At 33.4% G+C, this 18,940-nt stretch overlaps 1 protein-coding gene across 4 annotated transcripts in view; it reads left to right on the top strand.

Moving 5' to 3' along the window:
- Positions 1 to 1,939: 1,939 nt before the first annotated feature.
- LOC125228309 (beta-galactosidase-like) overlaps positions 1,940 to 18,940 on the top strand; it is a 28,889-nt gene continuing 11,888 nt past the window's right edge. Inside the window, exons 1-8 of one of the 4 annotated variants that reach the window (XM_048132820.1) lie at positions 1,940 to 2,137; positions 3,131 to 3,304; positions 10,930 to 11,087; positions 11,177 to 11,327; positions 12,709 to 12,772; positions 12,966 to 13,063; positions 13,143 to 13,326; positions 13,517 to 13,738. In XM_048132820.1, the coding sequence (XP_047988777.1) occupies positions 3,137 to 3,304; positions 10,930 to 11,087; positions 11,177 to 11,327; positions 12,709 to 12,772; positions 12,966 to 13,063; positions 13,143 to 13,326; positions 13,517 to 13,738 (1,045 nt within the window). In that variant the 5' untranslated portion in view covers positions 1,940 to 2,137; positions 3,131 to 3,136. Of the gene's footprint in view, positions 2,150 to 3,130; positions 3,314 to 10,929; positions 11,088 to 11,176; positions 11,328 to 12,708; positions 12,773 to 12,965; positions 13,064 to 13,142; positions 13,327 to 13,516; positions 13,739 to 18,940 lie in introns of all 4 variants that reach the window. The other 3 variants (XM_048132819.1, XM_048132817.1, XM_048132818.1) reach the window with 3 other exon arrangements.

The raw sequence follows: 18,940 nt of genomic DNA, 5'->3' as shown, positions 1-18,940 counted from the left end.
GCTATCTACTGTAACTGTTAGTTACGGGAGATAGCCACAGCTCACTAGGGCAAAAACGGAGTTACACGAGTTTAGTGACAAGCTCGTATGAGGAATTGGTAAGAGATTTATGATTTTTTTTTCACTTGGTAGGTAAAGACTTTCATAAAAACACGAATTAAACTTGTTACGCGTATATCATGTAACTCAAGTTACATGACATAGGTATGACACGGCAGTAATGTTGTTTTAATTTAAGTGCCAGTACTGATGGATAAGATGATAACATAGCTTAAACGTTAGTCTAACACGTCACTAACATGGGATTTGATATGATTCTTGATGTTGTCATAACCAACGCTCTTTTTGTGTTGTGTTGATTCATTTAACTTCCTGTGCTATGTTGGCCTATTTGTATTGAATACGATTTTTTTGAAGTTTAACAAAAACCTTATTTATCATAATGTAATATACATATATACCTAATAGTGTAACTTAATTTCTTTTAAAATTAACCAAGTATGAGTTGGGTTCGCATCTCAAAGATTATTTCCTTCCTTTATCATACTTTATTTTATTTTATTAATATATGTTTTATTAAGATCAAATCATACCTGCTGTTTTTATATTATATATTACCTTTTCTAATTGTAGAAATGTAGACTTGACAATTCAGGGGATAATATTTTTGACTTTGGGGACAATTATTTCCGAAAGTATTCACTTAGTCACTTTAGTAAAAAAAACCGGCCAAGTGCGAGTCGGACTCGCCCACCGAGCGTTCCGTACTAACTTTCAATAGTTAAAATAATCTCACTATTCTCAGATCTAATAGTGAATATTATTGTGTATAGCGCCATCTCTCGGTGAATTCGCTAACTAATTTGCGCGACCTGTATAGTTTGTTGGTTTTTCAGGGATAATTCTTTAGTGTTAATCGATTTTGCCAGTTTTTACTTTATTTGAAAGAAGATGGTTTACGTAACAGCTCGTATTAATTTCAAGTACGATAGGTACATCCAAAGTACAAAGGTGGTGAAATTGAAAGTAAAAATCTGAAAAGTTTTTGTGAATTAAAAAAAAACTTTCCAAGATGCAAACACGACTTTATTTTTCCTGTAATATTTAAGGATAAAGTCAAGGTTTTCTAAAATTCTCATAATTTTCCGTTAGTAAACTTCGGAGATAAGAGGGGGGGGGGGATATTTCTTTTTACATTTTCCTTCAAAAATATTTTCCACAACAAAAAAAATTAAAAAACCACTTGACCTAGTAACTTGAAATTTACAGTTTGCCCCCCTTTCATTTTGGCCATTTTCTACAATTGAAATTAATAAATTAAATTAAATATAGGTACTTTCTATTTGTAGACGTTTACAATGTTCACAACTATTCCAAATTTATAGCATTAGCAGATTTCGAGATATTTAGTAATGTGACAGACGGACAGAGTCGCACCATAAGGGTTCCTTTGTACCTTTTTGGTACGGAACCCTAAAAAGTTTTGAACTAATTCAATGTCATCTATCACATGTTTATTTTACTTATATATTTTTTTGTTTTAGTTATAAGTAGGTAAGTATGTAATTATGTATCAGTGATGAATTTGAAATTTGAAACCTTGCTTAATTCCATCATAGTTCAAAATTCGAATCTTAAGCTCTCGGGACTTAAGAGAATAGAGTGCCCCACTGAATATATTATTTTGTCTTAAATACTATTAAACGACGTAGCGGCTCAAAAAATAAAGTTCATTCTACATTTTGCCATAATAGGTATATTTTTAATAATCTCCCAATAATTTCTGAGTAAAATTCTAAGTAATACGGACAGACAAACCGACGGACAAGATACAACTATAAGGATTCCGTTTTCGATTTTAGCACGGAACCCTAAAAATGACGCAGCCATTACTTGTTCCATAATTAACTAATAAACGAGTAATGAGTATGAATCGGGAGTAACTCGTAGTGAGGCGCAACAGGCGGTCGTGAGCGGTCGATATACATATTGTGTAAAAAGTCACTCGTGTTACATTTGGATTACCTTTGTATTCATATCAAGTGGGTACCTACCTAACTGATCTCACATAGTTCAAGTGAGTACGAGCGCTGCCCAGACGCAGCTCGAAGCCGGAGGGGTCATTGTCATTACATCGGTAAGACGTGAGGTATAAAATAAAACAAATACATAATGACAATTACTTATAGGTATTATAGTTATTAAGTTAATGACATGATGCTTCTGGCATTATCTTGTTAATATTTGTCAATACGATAAATTCGATTGGGCTAATCACAATATTTTTATTTATGGAAACAAATAACACAATGGATTAACAAATAAAGAAGCTAAAAAAACCTTAAAATTCATAACTAAACCTAAAACCTACACAATAATTTTTTTAAACTATTTACAATTATTTGAAAGCCTTTTTGTGGGTAACTAAATTTGGGCACATGTATTAAATCTTATCTTGCTTATTAGTCCCAAGTAGAAACTTAAGCAGAAGTTTAATTAAACACAATAATATGTTATATGCGCCTTGTCAACGTAAAGGAATTATCTAACTCAATAAATTGTATTTTACAATGTCTAGAAATGTATTTTATAGTCTATCCTTAAGGAGTAAAAACATGTATTGCGATAATTAATAGCCGTTTGTGCATGTAATGCGAGTAATTAATTTTAATAATATTAATTGGGCTAAATTCTTACGAATTAAATTCATAGTTTTAATCTAATGGTAAGGCAATTTACGTTAACATTTTTCTTACATAATTATTAGCGTACCTACAGTTAAGTAATAGTTAGATAATCAAAACAATCACTAAATAACTAAAATCTATCTACCTCATTTTTTTCAAAACGAAATAAATAATAGGTACGAATAACGTAGCAAAAGCACGATTTTATTATCCTATTTACAGTATTTACGTACTGCCACTATTCTTCCCTCTTCATAGAAACAAAAAAAAAATTACTACGCATGATATCTGCTGTGCAGTGGTGATTATGAGTATAATGACGAGAACACTTTGCAGTGGCTAATGGCTATCTGTATTTCCTATTTTCATAGTATGATCCATGGACCGTGGAAAATTTATAGACCTTATTTAGTTATGAATGGCCGGGTTTCTGTGAATTTCAGGGCGATATGCGGTTGCGAAATGACTGCAGGCGCAGCGCAGCGCTTTGGATATGTTGCTTGGTGTACGGTGTGGCGCAGGCCGAGTGTCATGCGTCGATGGCGTCCGAGCCCTCAGTCGTACAGGTCAAGAGTCCGGAATCTACGAGTCGCTCGGTTGCACCATCTTCGCTCTTAGTTAGTATAGTAAGCCTTAAGACGATACAGGTGTGCGTGTGGATTGAGTGAGCACCTTCCGAAAATTAAAAAAACCGGCCAAGAGCGTGTCGGGCCACGCTCAGTGTAGGGTTCCGTAGTTTTCCGTATTTTTCTCAAAAACTACTGAACCTATCAAGTTCAAAACAATTTTCCTAGAAAGTCTTTATAAAGTTCTACTTTTGTGCTTTTTTTCATATTTTTTACACATATGGTTCAAAAGTTAGAGGGGGGGGGACGCACTTTTTTTTCCTTTAGGAGCGTTTATTTCCGAAAATATAAATATTATCAAAAAACGATCTTAGCAAACCCTTATTCATTTTTAAATACCTATCCAAAAATATATCACACGTTAGGGTTGGAATGAAAAAAAAATCAGCCCCCACTTTACATGTAGGGGGGGTACCCTAATAAAACATTTTTTTCCATTTTTTATTTCTGCACTTTGTCGGCGTGATTCATATACATATTGGTACCAAATTTCAGCTTTCTAGTACTAACAGTTACTGAGATTATCCGCGGACGGACGGACGGACGGACGGACGGACGGCGGACGGACGGACGGACGGACGGACAGACAGACATGGCGAAACTATAAGGGTTCCTAGTTGACTACGGAACCCTAAAAAATATACTGATCATTTAGTAAAAGTTCTAAAACAATTGTAAAACGTATCTCTGAATTTGTAAAAAGATAAATCAAAAGATAGAGTCATTAACATGTGCTCACTCAGTTCTCACAAACCACCAACAAAAACAGTGAATGTATTCATTTAACATATAATATTTATATACATTGCACATTGGCACTGAAGCTTTAGTAGTTTCATGTGTTCTGCCTACCCCTTTATGGGATACAGGCGTGATTGTATGTATGTGTATGTATGAACTAACATTTAGTAAAAAATATGCCAACTTACCTCTATAAATTTTAGATCACTTAGTGACGTATTTAATTGTTTACAAATAGTTTCTTATGCTCACTCAATCCTCACACTTTTGAAAAGCCGAATTTTGATGAAAAACATAAGATTTAGACCGTTATTTTATGTGTATAGTTTAGTAAAAGTGAAATGGGAATTTGTAAAATACAAAACGAACCACTAACGTGTCAGGTTTTTTTATAATAAATTTTTGTAAGTGCTCACTCAGTCCACACGTTTTGAGAAAGTTAAAAATGTAAATATCTTAAGATTTGTAGCACCACAGACACTCGAAAGTACTTCAACATTTAGTATTTTTTTTTTTACTAAATATCCACCATCTAATATGTTATATTCGTTGTCTGGTTTTAAAGATATTCAGACATAACTTTTCTCATACAAATGTATCATGTAGGGTGACCACACTATGTCGGCTCCTGATTTTCCCCGCCTTCCCAATGTCATATTGAGATTGGGGAGTTTCGTTCAATTTTGATAATAGTTTATATTAAACTAATACCATATTAATTCTCCATCTGCAAACTGTTTTTAGGTTATGTTCTTGGCCTAGTGATGATGTGTATTGTGTAATTTTATCGACGTCAGGATAATAACCATATCGACATTCATGCATTAAAAAGGACATGAATGATAATTGGTAAGAAACAAAGAATATAATACTTCACTAGTAAGAAACCAGAAATCAGGAGCCGACATAGTGTGGTCACCCTACATGATAAATTTGTATGAGAAGTTATGTCTGAATATCTTTAAAACCAGACAACGAATATAAAATATTAGATGGTGGATATTTAGTAAAAAATTTTACTAAATGTTGAAGTACTTTCGAGTGTCTGTGGTGCTACAAATCTTAAGATATTTACATTTTTAACTTTCTCAAACGTATGGACTGAGTGAGCACTTACAAAAAAATATTATAAAAAAACCTGACACGTTAGTGGTTCGTTTTGTATTTTATAAATTCCCATTTACTATTACTAAGCTATACACATATAATAGCGGTCTAAATCTTATGTTTTTCGTCAAAATTCGGCTTTTCAAAAGTGTGAGGATTGAGTGAGCATAAGAAACTATTTGAAAAAAATTAAATACGTCACTAGGTGATCTAAAATTTCTAGAGGTAATTTGGCATATTTTTTACTAAATGTTAGTATATAAATATTATATGTTAAATGAATACATTCACTGTTTTCGTTGGTAGTTTATGAGAACTGAGTGAGCACATGTTAATAACTGTATCTTTTGATTTATCTTTTTACAAATTCAGAAATTCGTTTTACAATTGTTTTAGAACTTTAACTAAATGATCAGCATATTTTTATTTTTATTTTCGGAAGGTGCTCACTCAATCCACACGCACACGAGGGGTCAATTCTCCATAAAAACACTCTCGAGTATTTCCTCCCTGGTTTTAGAAGATAGAGCAATGATTTTTTCACCACAGATTATTATTAACTTTATCTGTGTCGGACCGTTTTGATTTTTTTGATATTATTATTTTTAAAGACGCTATAGAACCCATCAAAAATTTACTAAAACGGCCTTACTGATTATGGCGCAACAAAAGAACCAAACAAACCAAACGGTCCGACACAGATTATTTCATTGTTATTCAGATTCTCAAATTTTGTTACGATTGATTAAGATTTGAAGGAGGAAACAGTCGAGAGCCGAACCTCGATTTTAAAGATTTTTTTCGCAATATCTTTTAATTGACTTGTACTGAATGGACGATTTTTTTTTTGATAAATCTAGTTAATAACTAGTATAATTATGTAGCTAAAATTTCCAAATTGAAAGGGGGCTCCTTTCCATTTTAGCATTTTCGCTCCTGTAGCGTCTTAACGGGCGATAAATTAATCCAGACATAGAATTTATTAGTGTTGTCATTAATTAACAGGTGTTTCCAATTTTCACCCCATAATTAGTTTCTGAACATATTTTCAGCAGCAATGTACTGTAAACATAGTTGCGATGACAGTTAATCACACACGCGATATGACGAGCTTCTAAAATTGACTGTCAATGAGCGTTAACATGAGTGTGTTTGCATTACATTGCGGGTCGAATTATTTTGTATGCAAAAAAATAATTTCAATGAGTAAAAGTTCTCGAAGTACATTTCTTGTGTCTTATATTAACCACCGTTAAGAGATTCGCCCGTATTAGATTTACACATTGTATACTTGCATGAACAATTGAGTAATTCACAGAAGTTATCATTTATTTTCACAGAGTTTTTTGTTGTGCATTCTTACTCGTACCTCATATTTAGTTAAGAATCTATATGTTAAAACTACACGTGTGCAGAAATACCTTACATATCGCTTTAACGCAATTAAAGTAAATAACTAAATATAAACACTATGTAGGTATTTTCAAAATAGCTTATCTTTTTATTGTTACTAGCTTTTGCCCGCGGCTTCGCTCGCGTTAGAAAGAGACAAAAAGTAGCTTATATCACTCTCCATCCCTTCAACTAAGGTCAGTGCGGGCAAGACCGGCATAGTTTATTTGAAATAAAGTTTGAGTGGATAAAACTCTATAATTAATGCATTCTGGCGTAATGCGCATGGTCCTATGGGATAGCAAATATTATATTTTACAAAGCTTTTACAGTATTTTGGTGAAGTAAGGTACTTTTAAGTGATAAAAATCACTTTTTTTAAGGCTCGGCGGGTTGACCGTCCTCCCGCGATGAGCACGGAAAGACAAAAAGTAGCTTATATCACTCTCCATCCCTTCAACTAAGGTCAGTGCGGGCAAGACCGGCATAGTTTATTTGAAATAAAGTTTGAGTGGATAAAACTCTATAATTAATGCAGTCTGGCGTAATGCGCATGGTCCTATGGGATAGCAATTATTATATTTTACAAAGCTTTTACAGTATTTTGGTGAAGTAAGGTACTTTTAAGTGATAAAAATCACTTTTTTTAAGGCTCGGCGGGTTGACCGTCCTCCCGCGATGAGCACGGAAAGACCGTCTAGTGCTTGTTGTCGCGTAATTTCATATGAGACTAGGTTCCAAAATCATGATCATTGTTACTTTACGTAATAACGGGGCAGAATGTGCTAGATAAATATTAAAATAACGTTGAAATTTTGAACATATAAGCATTTTTCTATTTATAACTTATAAGGCAAGACGCCATATGTCCCGTAGATGGGGTTCATAACCTTTTCTTTTCAGGTCCAGATATTGCATAATACTGTTTTTCCAACAAACACCTGCGAATACAATTTAGTCACGATATTAAAGGCTCATATAAATCCAACTACTTATCTGTTTTTGAAACTAAGGTCAGTGTGGGGAAGACCGTCTACCCGGAAAGACCGTCTATTGACAATAACTTTTGTGTTTATATATCTACGCCTCTCACACCTCCGAAGGTATACCAGTTTTTCATCCTTAAGCCATTGGTCTTGAATACATATCCCTAGGACGAACACTAGTTAACAATAAACTTGATTCGTGTTTCGAACTCGATCATCGAGTTCAACATGGTTCCGCAAAAAATTAAAATAAAATAGAAGCAGTCGGAATATTTGTATATCATGTATGTAACGTAGTCATTTAATAACCGTTCTTTCTGACTAGTACTATTAATCTACTCAAAACGCGTTCAATTTCTTGTTTTATGTTCAGAAATATGTAACTTAGAAATTGTGCCTACTCAGAAAGTCCGGCATAAAAGAGAAAGGCAAGACCGGCATACGATAAACAAGGAGTTGCCAACCTTTTTTAGGCTTTATTGGAAATAAGTCGAGTGTAAACAATATCAATATATATTTATATAAGTACGTTTTTTGCTTATGATAGTTGTACCGTTTTTGATTTTAACTTCGAAATACAGTTTTGGTAATGATTCGTATGGTGTTACTAATATCATTCGAAAGTATTAAATAGAAATGACAATTGTGAAGAATTATAAGTGGTGAACAGAACTAAGCCTACTTACACTGCATTACTCATCATCATATTTAAGATGGTAGTGTTTGTATAGATTGTGCAACATGCGGCGACAAATATTTCAAAAGAGAGTTATGTATTTTTAGAAATAAAAGTAAGCATTTTGAATCCAATTATTTATTCAAACAGAAAACATAATATTTGCGCACCCTTGACAAAACATATTTGATAAAGGTTGTTCGTCAGACGGCAGAAACTGAACCCTGGAGGCACAGAGGGTCATATCGAAACTATGACTAGTGGCACAAACTGTGCACTTCTCAAGCAAAATCATTTCGTCTTCCTCGTCGATATATACGCTGGCGTTAGGAAGTGCATCAAAAAAAGATTCTATCAATACACTATTCGGAAGATGTAGAGACATGACTTGTATATTTTTTACATCACACTCGCACACTAAATGTGATTTTACACGCAGGCGGAGCGTGAGTTATAGAAAAATCGTTCTCCCAAGGGAGTTATGAAATTTCTAGTACCGCATTCAATTTTTTTTTATCTTTTTACATATTTTTATGTTGCAAGTGTGATGAAAAACATTGTGGGTAACTCGGGGAGTATGAATATTACAAACTCGAGTCTTGGAGGAGCTGAGTGGTTCTTTTCTGTTCAAGGATTTTATGTTGCCAGTATAACATATTAATTCAATGAAAAGAGTTTTGACATTATATTTCATGATCGTTTATAAATTGTTGTAGATTAAGTTCGTACTACTGATTTGCAGTAGGTATATTCATTATTAATATTTTGGTAATTTCCTCATTGGTGACGTGAAAAATTGTATATGTCACATGGTAGCAAAATTATTTCCACCTTGAGCGTTAATACTTGAATCCCTCACTACGCTCAGGATTCTAATTTTGAATCCCGAGCGTAGCGAGATTAGAGATTCCTTTACTTCGTTCAGGATTCAATAAACACCCTTTGCCCCATTTTGCTCGATTACGACTTCAAAAATTCATAGTAGAGATTCAGATGTCATTAATACATAAATATTTACATAAATATTTGTATACTTAACACATAAATATTTGTTTCAGTTATTAAAAATAGCAAACAATATACAATTAGACTTATATTGACCGGGATATAGACCGTGATTACCTTTTTGATTTTTGTTTTCCGTGATCATGATGCATGCAACTGCGTCGAAATATCGGGAGCTCGACAAAAATCAAAAAGGTAATCACGGTCTATATCCTGGTCAATATAAGTCTAATGAAAATAACCGTGAATCATTCAAAACTCTTATTAACAATATACAAGTCATGTCTATACATCTTCCGAAGAATGTATTGATAGAATCTTTTTTTGATGCACTTCCGAACGCCAGCGTATATATCGACGAGGAAGACGAAATGATTTTGCTTGAGAAGTGCGCAGTTTGTGCCACTAATCATAGTTTCGATATGACCCTCTGTGCCTCCAGGGTTCAGTTTCTGCCGTCTGACGAACAACCTTTATCAAATGTTTTGTCAAGGGTGCGCAAATATTATGTTTTCTGTTTAAATAAATATTTGGATTCAAAATGCTTACTTTTATTTCTAAAATACATAACTCTCTTTTGAAATATTTGTCGCCGCATGTTGCACAATCTATACAAACACTACCAACTTAAATATGATGATGAGTAATGCAGTGTAAGTAGGCTTAGTTCTGTTCACCACTTATAATTCTTCACAACTATGTCATTTTTATTTAATACTTTCGAATGATATTAGTAACACCATACGAATCTTTACCAAAACTGTATTTCGAAGTTAAAATCAAAAACGGTACAACTATCATAAGCCAAAAACGTTGATAATGTTTACATTCGACTTATTTCCAATAAAGCCTAAAAAAGGTTGGCAACCCCTTGTTTATCGTATGCCGGTCTTGCCTTTCTCTTTTATGCCGGACTTTCTGAGTAGGCACAATTTCTAAGTTACATATTTCAGGACATAAAACAAGAAATTGAACGCGTTTTGAGTAGATTAAAATAGTACTAGTCAGAAAGAACGGTTATTAAATGACTACGTTACATACATGATATACAAATATTCCGACTGCTTCTATTTTATTTTAATTTTTTGCGGAACCATGTTGAACTCGATGCTCGAGTTCGAAACACGAATCAAGTTTATTGTTAACTAGTGTTCGTCCTAGGGATATGTATTCAAGACCAATGGCTTAAGGATGAAAAACTGGTATACCTTCGGAGGTGTGAGAGGCGTAGATATATTAACACAAAAGTTATTGTCAATAGACGGTCTTTCCGGGTAGACGGTCTTCTCCACACTGACCTTATCTCCACCTTAAAAATCACATCAATTCGTTGCTCCGTTTTGCCGTGAAAGACGGACAAACAAACGGACACACACACACTTTCCCATTTATAATATTAGTATGGATATTTTCCTTGTAGCTCATACGGACTTTAAATTTTTTTCATATTTTAAACACACCTTATGTAAAATAATAACTAGTCTAATTTTAATAGAAACAATTTTCAGTTATTAATAAAAACAATTAGGTACCTATATAAAAAGAATAATTTTAACATAATGTGTTTAATAAACGTCAGAATCATACTTCATAGTCTTCATACCTCTGTCCATACTCAGTATTATGTAGTTCTAGTTACAATTTTACACATTAACATAACTGCAAATAATTAATAATTAGATACACTAATCGTAAATTTAAATTTTCAGTCTAATCCCAGCATAACCATAGTAGGTGATAATTTCGCCATCAACGGAGAACCATTCCAAATAAAGTCAGGATCTCTGCACTACTTTAGAGTACCTGCAGTGTACTGGAAGGATCGCTTACATAAATTGAAAGCAGCTGGACTTAATGCTGTGTCGACGTTAGTATTATATACATGCAAAAAAATATACATACAACGCTCTATTTACATATATTATTAAAATGCTAATTTATATTTTGTTCAATCAGGTATGTCGAATGGAGTTTCCATGAGCCTGAAGAGAGACAATACTCCTTCGAAGGCGATCGCGATGTGGCTGCTTTTGTACGTCTCGCAGCGGAAGAAGGCTTACATGTTCTACTGCGCCCTGGGCCCTACATATGTGCCGAAAGAGATCTGGTGAGCTATAATTTTACTCTTTTATATTTTTAGATAAGTATTTGTAAGTTGGTTTTTCTTACTTGTTAGAAAAAAACTAAATCTAGCTTTTAAGTTTAGTCTTAGTTTCTTATATAATTATGTAAATATGTTCATGTAAATAAAGAGATATTATAATCTACGTACATATGTATGTACAGATAACAGTAGATGTTTGTGCATGAAAACTGATATGTCACCTTTTTTTACGATAAATATTGCATGATCATTACTTACTAAATATAGAGACCGCTTTTTAGGAATACAATCAGTTGTTAAGCTGTACCACCACCCTCCTTACGTTATTTTATTATGCATTTTAGATAGTATTTCTACTCCCGAACTGTTATTCGTCATTTACAGGGTCGAGCATAGATCTTTAAAACCCAACATAACAGTCTATTCCCCAAAGGCAACTCCCGCTACTTAATGAAAAAAAAAACCGGCCAAGAGCGTGTCGGGCCACGCTCAGTGTAGGGTTCCGTAGTTTTCCGTATTTTTCTCAAAAACAACTGAACCTATCAAGTTCAAAACAATTTTCCTAGAAAGTTTTTATAAAGTTCTACTTTTGTGATTTTTTTCATATTTTTTAAACATATGGTTCAAAAGTTAGAGGGGGGGGGGACGCACTTTTTTTTTCCTTTAGGAGCGATTATTTCCGAAAATATTAATATTATCAAAAAACGATCTTAGTAAACCCTTATTCATTTGTAAATACCTATCCAACAATATATCACACGTTGGGGTTGGAATGAAAAAAAAAACCAGCCCCCACTTTACATGTAGGGGGAGTACCCTAATAAAACATTTTTTTCCATTTTTTATTTTTGCACTTTGTTGGCGTGATTGATATACATATTGGTACCAAATTTCAGCTTTCTAGTGCTAACGGTTACTGAGATTATCCGCGGACGGACGGACGGACGGACGGACGGACGGACAGACAGACAGATAGACAGACAGACATGGCGAAACTATAAGGGTTCCTAGTTGACTACGGAACCCTAAAAATGAAAAAGCATTGTTTGGCTCTGTAACCATGGCAACGCATTGTTATAACGTTACTGCCTTACCGCGGCGGGGCTGGCTTTGGGCAGCTGGGGTCCATTTCTCAAACTGAAAGTTACAAGTTACAAGCGGAAGCCAACTTGTCATATTAGACATAGACAACCACTTGTAAATTGTAACTTGTAGCTTCGAGAAATGGTAAGAAACAGTGTGAATTTCACAAAATGTATTCCAGAAAACGATTAAAAACTTAGTTACCCACGTCACTCGCCTTTTATGACCTCGTCTAGACTAGACACCGGTTGCATAAAATACTATTATGTATCTTACAATATTTTTTTTTCTACTTTTACAGGGCGGTTTGCCATATTGGCTACTAGGAAAGTACCCTCAAATACGATTGAGATCGACTGATGAAGGTAAAGTTTTTATACGGGCCGCACCAGGCATTTGAATTTGTATTCAAATAAGCGTGAATAGTAATACTGAGAAAACAATAATGATAATGAAAACAATAGCGAAAAAACAAAGTACCTAATATAAAGAAGATTTTAAATGTAAATGTTTCACGCGAGTTTCTTTTTTCGATTTGTTTATTGTTAAACTTTTCAACAGATTTTATCGCTGAAACAAAAATATGGTTGGAGAAATTATTTGAACAACTCAAACCCCTATTATTTGGAAACGGAGGTCCGATAATTTTAGTTCAGGTAATTATTGTAATTTTTTCACTTCTGTTTTCTAATGTGTTTAAATAATGATAATGACCAAATTGCATGCGCATGACAGGTGGAAAATGAATATGGCAGTTACGGTAGTGACATGGAATACAAAGTACAAGCGCGGGACATAATGCTGAAACATGTGGGTGACAAAGCGCTCCTGTACACCACTGATGGCACTTACGTTTCCATGTTTCAAAGTGGTGCTATACCAAATGTTCTCACCACAATCGATTTCGGTGCAACTTCAAGTAAGTGTACTAGGTATCCTTCCATATAAACTACACATTTAAGCAATGAATATTTCAAATTGTTATTGGAAACCATCAAAAAACTCCGTTACCTATAGTTATGTTTACATTAACGTTATCGCACATGACCAGACAATACCTGGACCCAACAACGATTTGTTTTAGCCTGACTTCTGTTTTTTGTTAACAGAGAAAGCCTTACAAGATAATTTTAAAGCATTGAGGAGCTACATGCCGCACGGTCCCTTGATGAACTCAGAGTTCTATCCAGGCTGGTTAACGCACTGGGGCGAGACATTCAAGCGGGTCCCCACAGCCCCGGTCGTCGCCACGCTGGAGGATATGCTAAATAGTTCCATCAACTTCAATATTTATGTTTTCTTCGGCGGCACCAACTTCGAATTTACAGCAGGTTTGTTTCTGTTATGTATATTATAAGACTTTTTTCACACAACATTTGGAATTGTATATTGCTTCTGTTCAATCAAATCACAGGATCAATGATTACTAGCTACTTATTTAATCTAAATACAATGCTCCAATATAAATACCCGCATACACATGTTTGACATGTTACATAACAGTTATCCGTAGAAAACTAGGCATTTAGGTACACGGTGTAATGAGGAACCCGAAATATTTTAACCACTAATTTCCGAGGCCAAAAGAATGTTAAATGTTATATGACTGTAAACATCGGTAAAAATGTTTTTTTTTTATTTCATTTTTGTTTTTGGATGTATTTTCACTTAAAAGGAAATAATACATTACATGTATTAATAACCTAAGTTGCAAATGCCGGGACAACGCAAGGAGGATGATGATGATTAATTAATCCATAGAGGAATAAGAAGTAATTGAAAGCAAAGTACTGATTAATACTATTGTAATATTAGCTAAAAATTGTTGAGCAATACTGGGGACGCTATTGCTATGTCTTGTATGGGAACCCTGCATTTTATGATTAAGCACTGAGACTTGGCACAGTTGTTCATTGGGTGGCCCTGAGTAGATAAAGATCGGGAGGCATCGAGAGCCCCCCTTAATTTAGGAGGGAGGAGGGGGGGAAGGCTGGCGCCTCCGCGCTTCCTTTGAAACCATATTTCTCTAAAACTATACAAAATAGGGCATGCAATATATCATTTTCGGATAAATGAAGGACGAGGAATTCATTTTTGGAACAAAAAAAATGTATTTTAGAAAAAAAATACAAAATAAAATGGGAAAATCTGAAAACGAGATTTTTTTTTATACATATTATTGCACATTTTATGAAAACTGTAATGGTTTTTTCTAAATAAAAAATATTATTTAATAGCTACATTTATCTAGTTTTAGAAAATGTATAATTTGTTATAGAAATATATTATAGGATGAGTGATAAAAAATAATTTACATCGCCCGATAGGGTGATTTGAATGCTCATTTCAATAAGTTTTGTCAATGATTTCAGGTATAATCACTATTTTTAACACACGAAAGCCGTAATCATTGTAGTTTATGGCTATTTTAGTGATTAATGTACTTAAAATAAAAAAAAATACAAAAATTTTAAAAAATATTAAAAATGTGATAATTTTTTTAACATTATCCTATTTTGTTCTTTCTACACAATATATATCTAAAAGCAATAAATATCAATAAAAAGCCACATTTATACAGTTTATAAAAATATATAGTTTGTTATATAAATATATTACGAAACGCGAGATAAAAAATAATGAAAGTGACGTGGCAGGGCGATCTTGATGTACGGTACGGGTCAGCTTGTATGATTCGATGAGGTGAGGAGGTAAAGGTACTCAAAGCTCTCAAAAAGTGTAGTTATTTAGAGTACTTCAAATTAAACAACATACTCCTATATAGTCTGAATTTAACTATTTATATTACATGAAATGATCGATTGATATGATAGGTCAGATATATACATCTGATCCTAATACATACATCTTGTGAAATAGTAGTTATCTATATGATTTGCATAATTTATGGATAATTCTTACTTGACATATTTATTATTCCAGATCTGCGTCCTGTACTTTGGTTAACGAGTGCCGAAAATAGTTATTAACCAAAAAAGACCGCCAAATTAACAGCATTTCACCGACAAAAGCTGCCTTGCACCATTTTTGTAAGGGTTATAGGTATATCAAGGTGTCCATGTATGGGGTCAACTAAACCCAATTCAAAATTTGCCATTATTTTCTACTTGTGGCTGGACGAAAGTCTGTAACAATTGGGATTTGGGAGCCTACTTGCCCGCAACGTTGCCTGTTGCTGCAGAAACATGCCTCGAAATTGTCGGATGCAGGTGTAATAAAAAACAGTGCCGCGTAAGGTGCAACCGTAAAAACATACTTTTTAAATTAAATGTTCGGAGCTGATGTGCTTATGCAGTGGATGTTGTGATATATACATAATTAAATTCAGACTATTCATGTTGTTTTATTTGAATAACTCAAAATAGCTACACTTTTTGAGAGCCTTGAGTACTAGCCCCGATACACATGTTTTCGTCTAGTCAGACCATTTTTTGAGGTTCTCCTTTGTACAAAAGCAATGTCTTAGTTCAAAAATCATTAATGTTTAATGCTAATACGAATCTAGTTTATTTTTTATGGCACTATTGCGCAATAACTAACTATCATTGATACTGAAAGGAAGAATATGACGATTTTTATTTTATCTTTTATGGATGGGTAAAACCGATTTAAGGGGGCCCAAAGGAAGTAACTAAATTTTGCTAGTAAACTAAAACATCTTCAAGCCTATGCATGCAGAACTGCTTTAGGAGAGGAGAACGTGATTAAGACATTTTTTTGCAATATAAGTCACATGCAATTTTATTTTACAATCAAAATAAACTATATTATAGGACTTTTACAATTTTCTGTACTGGGTCGTGATATACCTACATGTGTAAACGTTATTAGAATAAGTATATTTCTGTATTACTAGACGAACTCCACTGCATAGCGGGTAGTACCTTTACCTCACCTCATCGAATAATGCAACGTAAGATGTACATTAAAATTTTCATTTTCATTATTTTTTATCTCGCGTTTCGTAATATATTTATATAACAAACTATATATTTTTATAAACTGTATAAATGTGGATTTTTATTGATATTTATTGCTTTTAGATATATATTGTGTAGAAAGAACAAAACAGGATAATGTTAAAAAAAAATATCACATTTTTAATATTTTTTAAAAAATTTGTATTTTTTTTTATTTTAAGTACATTAATCACTAAAATAGCCATAAACTACAATGATTACGGCTTTCGTGTGTTAAAAATAGTGATTATACCTGAAATCATTGACAAAACTTATTGAAATGAGCATTCAAATCACCCTATCGGGCGATGTAAATTATTTTTCATCACTCGTCCTATAATATATTTCTATAACAAATTATACATTTTCTAAAACTAGATAAATGTAGCTATTAAATAATATTTTTTATTTAGAAAAAACCATTACAGTTTTCATAAAATGTGCAATAATATGTATAAAAAAAAATCTCGTTTTCAGATTTTCCCATTTTATTTTGTATTTTTGTTCTAAAATACATTTTTTTTGTTCCAAAAATGAATTCCTCGTCCTTCATTTATCCGAAAATGATATATCGCATGCCCTATTTTGTATAGTTTTAGAGAAATATGGTTTCAAAGGAAGCGCGGCGGCGCCAGCCTTCCCCCTCTTCCCTCCTAAATTAAGGGGGCTCTCAATGCCTCCCGATCTTTATCTACTCAGGGCCACCCAAGGAACAACCTGTGCCAAGTCTCAGTGCTTAATCATAAAATGCAGGGTGTTGTGCAATAGCGTCCCCAGTACAATAGACTTTTTGTTCGTCGTGACGTCTATTGACAAGTAGCAGTACTGATAATTTACGCTAGTTTGCGCGTGATTGACGAGTGAATGACGATAGATGTCACTACAAATAACTCGCATTTACTGATGTATGGAGTTACAACTCTTCCCTTACTTATTTCCTCTATGATATTACCTAAGTTTTTTTCTTAACAACTATTTTTTGCAATGTGATCCTTGTCAGTTTTTGATCAATATTATCAATAACGATAGGTAGAATATGCCCCATAATGGCATAATAGACATGAAAACCGGTCAAGAGCGTGTCGGGCCACGCTCAGTGTAGGGTTCCGTAGTTTTCCGTATTTTTCTCAAAAACTGCTTAACCTATCAAGTTCAAAATAATTTTCCTAGAAATTCTTTATAAAGTTCTACTTTTGTGATTTTTTTCATATTTTTTAAACATATGGTTCAAAAGTTAGAGGGGGGGGGGGTCGCACTTTTTTTCCTTTAGGAGCGATTATTTCCGAAAATATTAATATTATCAAAAAACGATCTTAGTAAACCCTTATTCATTTTTAAATACCTATCTAACAATATATCACACGTTGGGGTTGGAATGAAAAAAAATATCAGCCCCCACTTTACATGTAGGGGGGGTACCCTAATAAAACATATTTTTCTATTTTTTATTTTTGCACTTTGTTGGCGTGATTGATATACATATTAGTACCAAATTTCAGCTTTCTAGTGCTTACGGTTACTGAGATTATCCGCGGACGGACGGACGGACGGACGGACGGACGGACGGACGGACAGACAGACATGGCGAAACTATAAGGGTTGACTACGGAACCCTAAAAAAACACTGTACTAAGATACAAAACTTAATTGTCTTGTTAACGGGTATATTTCTGAAACTAGCTGAAATCCAGGAAGTATACATATATGTATGACATTATAGACTTAAAAGCATTATGTCATATGGTATTTTACTATGGGGCAGTGCTTCAGAGATAAATACCATATTTGTTCTGCAGAAGAGGGCTATTCGAGCAATATACAAAATGAACTATAGAGACTCACTTAAAGATAAGTTTAAGGACATTAATATAATGACAGTGCATTGTCAATATATTTATGAGAATATTATGTATGTACATAAAAACATTTGTAAATTTAAGAAAAACTGTGATGTACATAATATAAACACTAGAAATAAGCACAACCTTGCAGTGCCCTTCACTCGGCTCCATAAAATTAAAAAATCATTCATGGGTAATTGTGTAAGATTTTATAACAAACTTCCTAATGCCATCACTGAACTGTCTTTTAATCGATTTAAACATTATGTAAAGCGTATACTGATCTCTAAAGCCTACTATAGCACACAAGACTACATGAATGATGAAACGCCGTGGGATATAAGTATTGCTGTAAACAATTAATTATATAGGTTATTAATGATGATATTGATAATTCAATGTATTTTTATACATTTTTTTGACATTTAGAATTTATTCTAGAAGTTTTTAGACTAGTATTTTTTATACAATTTAGATTGTTATCATTTTATTAATTCAATGTAGTTTCAAAACAATATTGTTTATTGCACCAATAAATTGCTCTGATATTTAGAATAAGATGAATATTGTACATTGTTGACAATTTAAAAGTGCTTATTGTAAGCCTATTTGAATAAAGAATATTTGATGTAGTTACGCAGAAACTCCACATGAAATTGTCCTTACGTTTTGGACCTTGTATGAAAAACAAGTCTTTCATTTCAATGACACT

Source organism: Leguminivora glycinivorella, chromosome 7 (genome assembly GCF_023078275.1).
Source record: "Leguminivora glycinivorella isolate SPB_JAAS2020 chromosome 7, LegGlyc_1.1, whole genome shotgun sequence".
NCBI classification, from domain to species: domain Eukaryota; kingdom Metazoa; phylum Arthropoda; class Insecta; order Lepidoptera; family Tortricidae; genus Leguminivora; species Leguminivora glycinivorella.
Note: the sequence above shows the minus strand (reverse complement) of the source record. Positions and strands in the feature narration are given on the sequence as shown.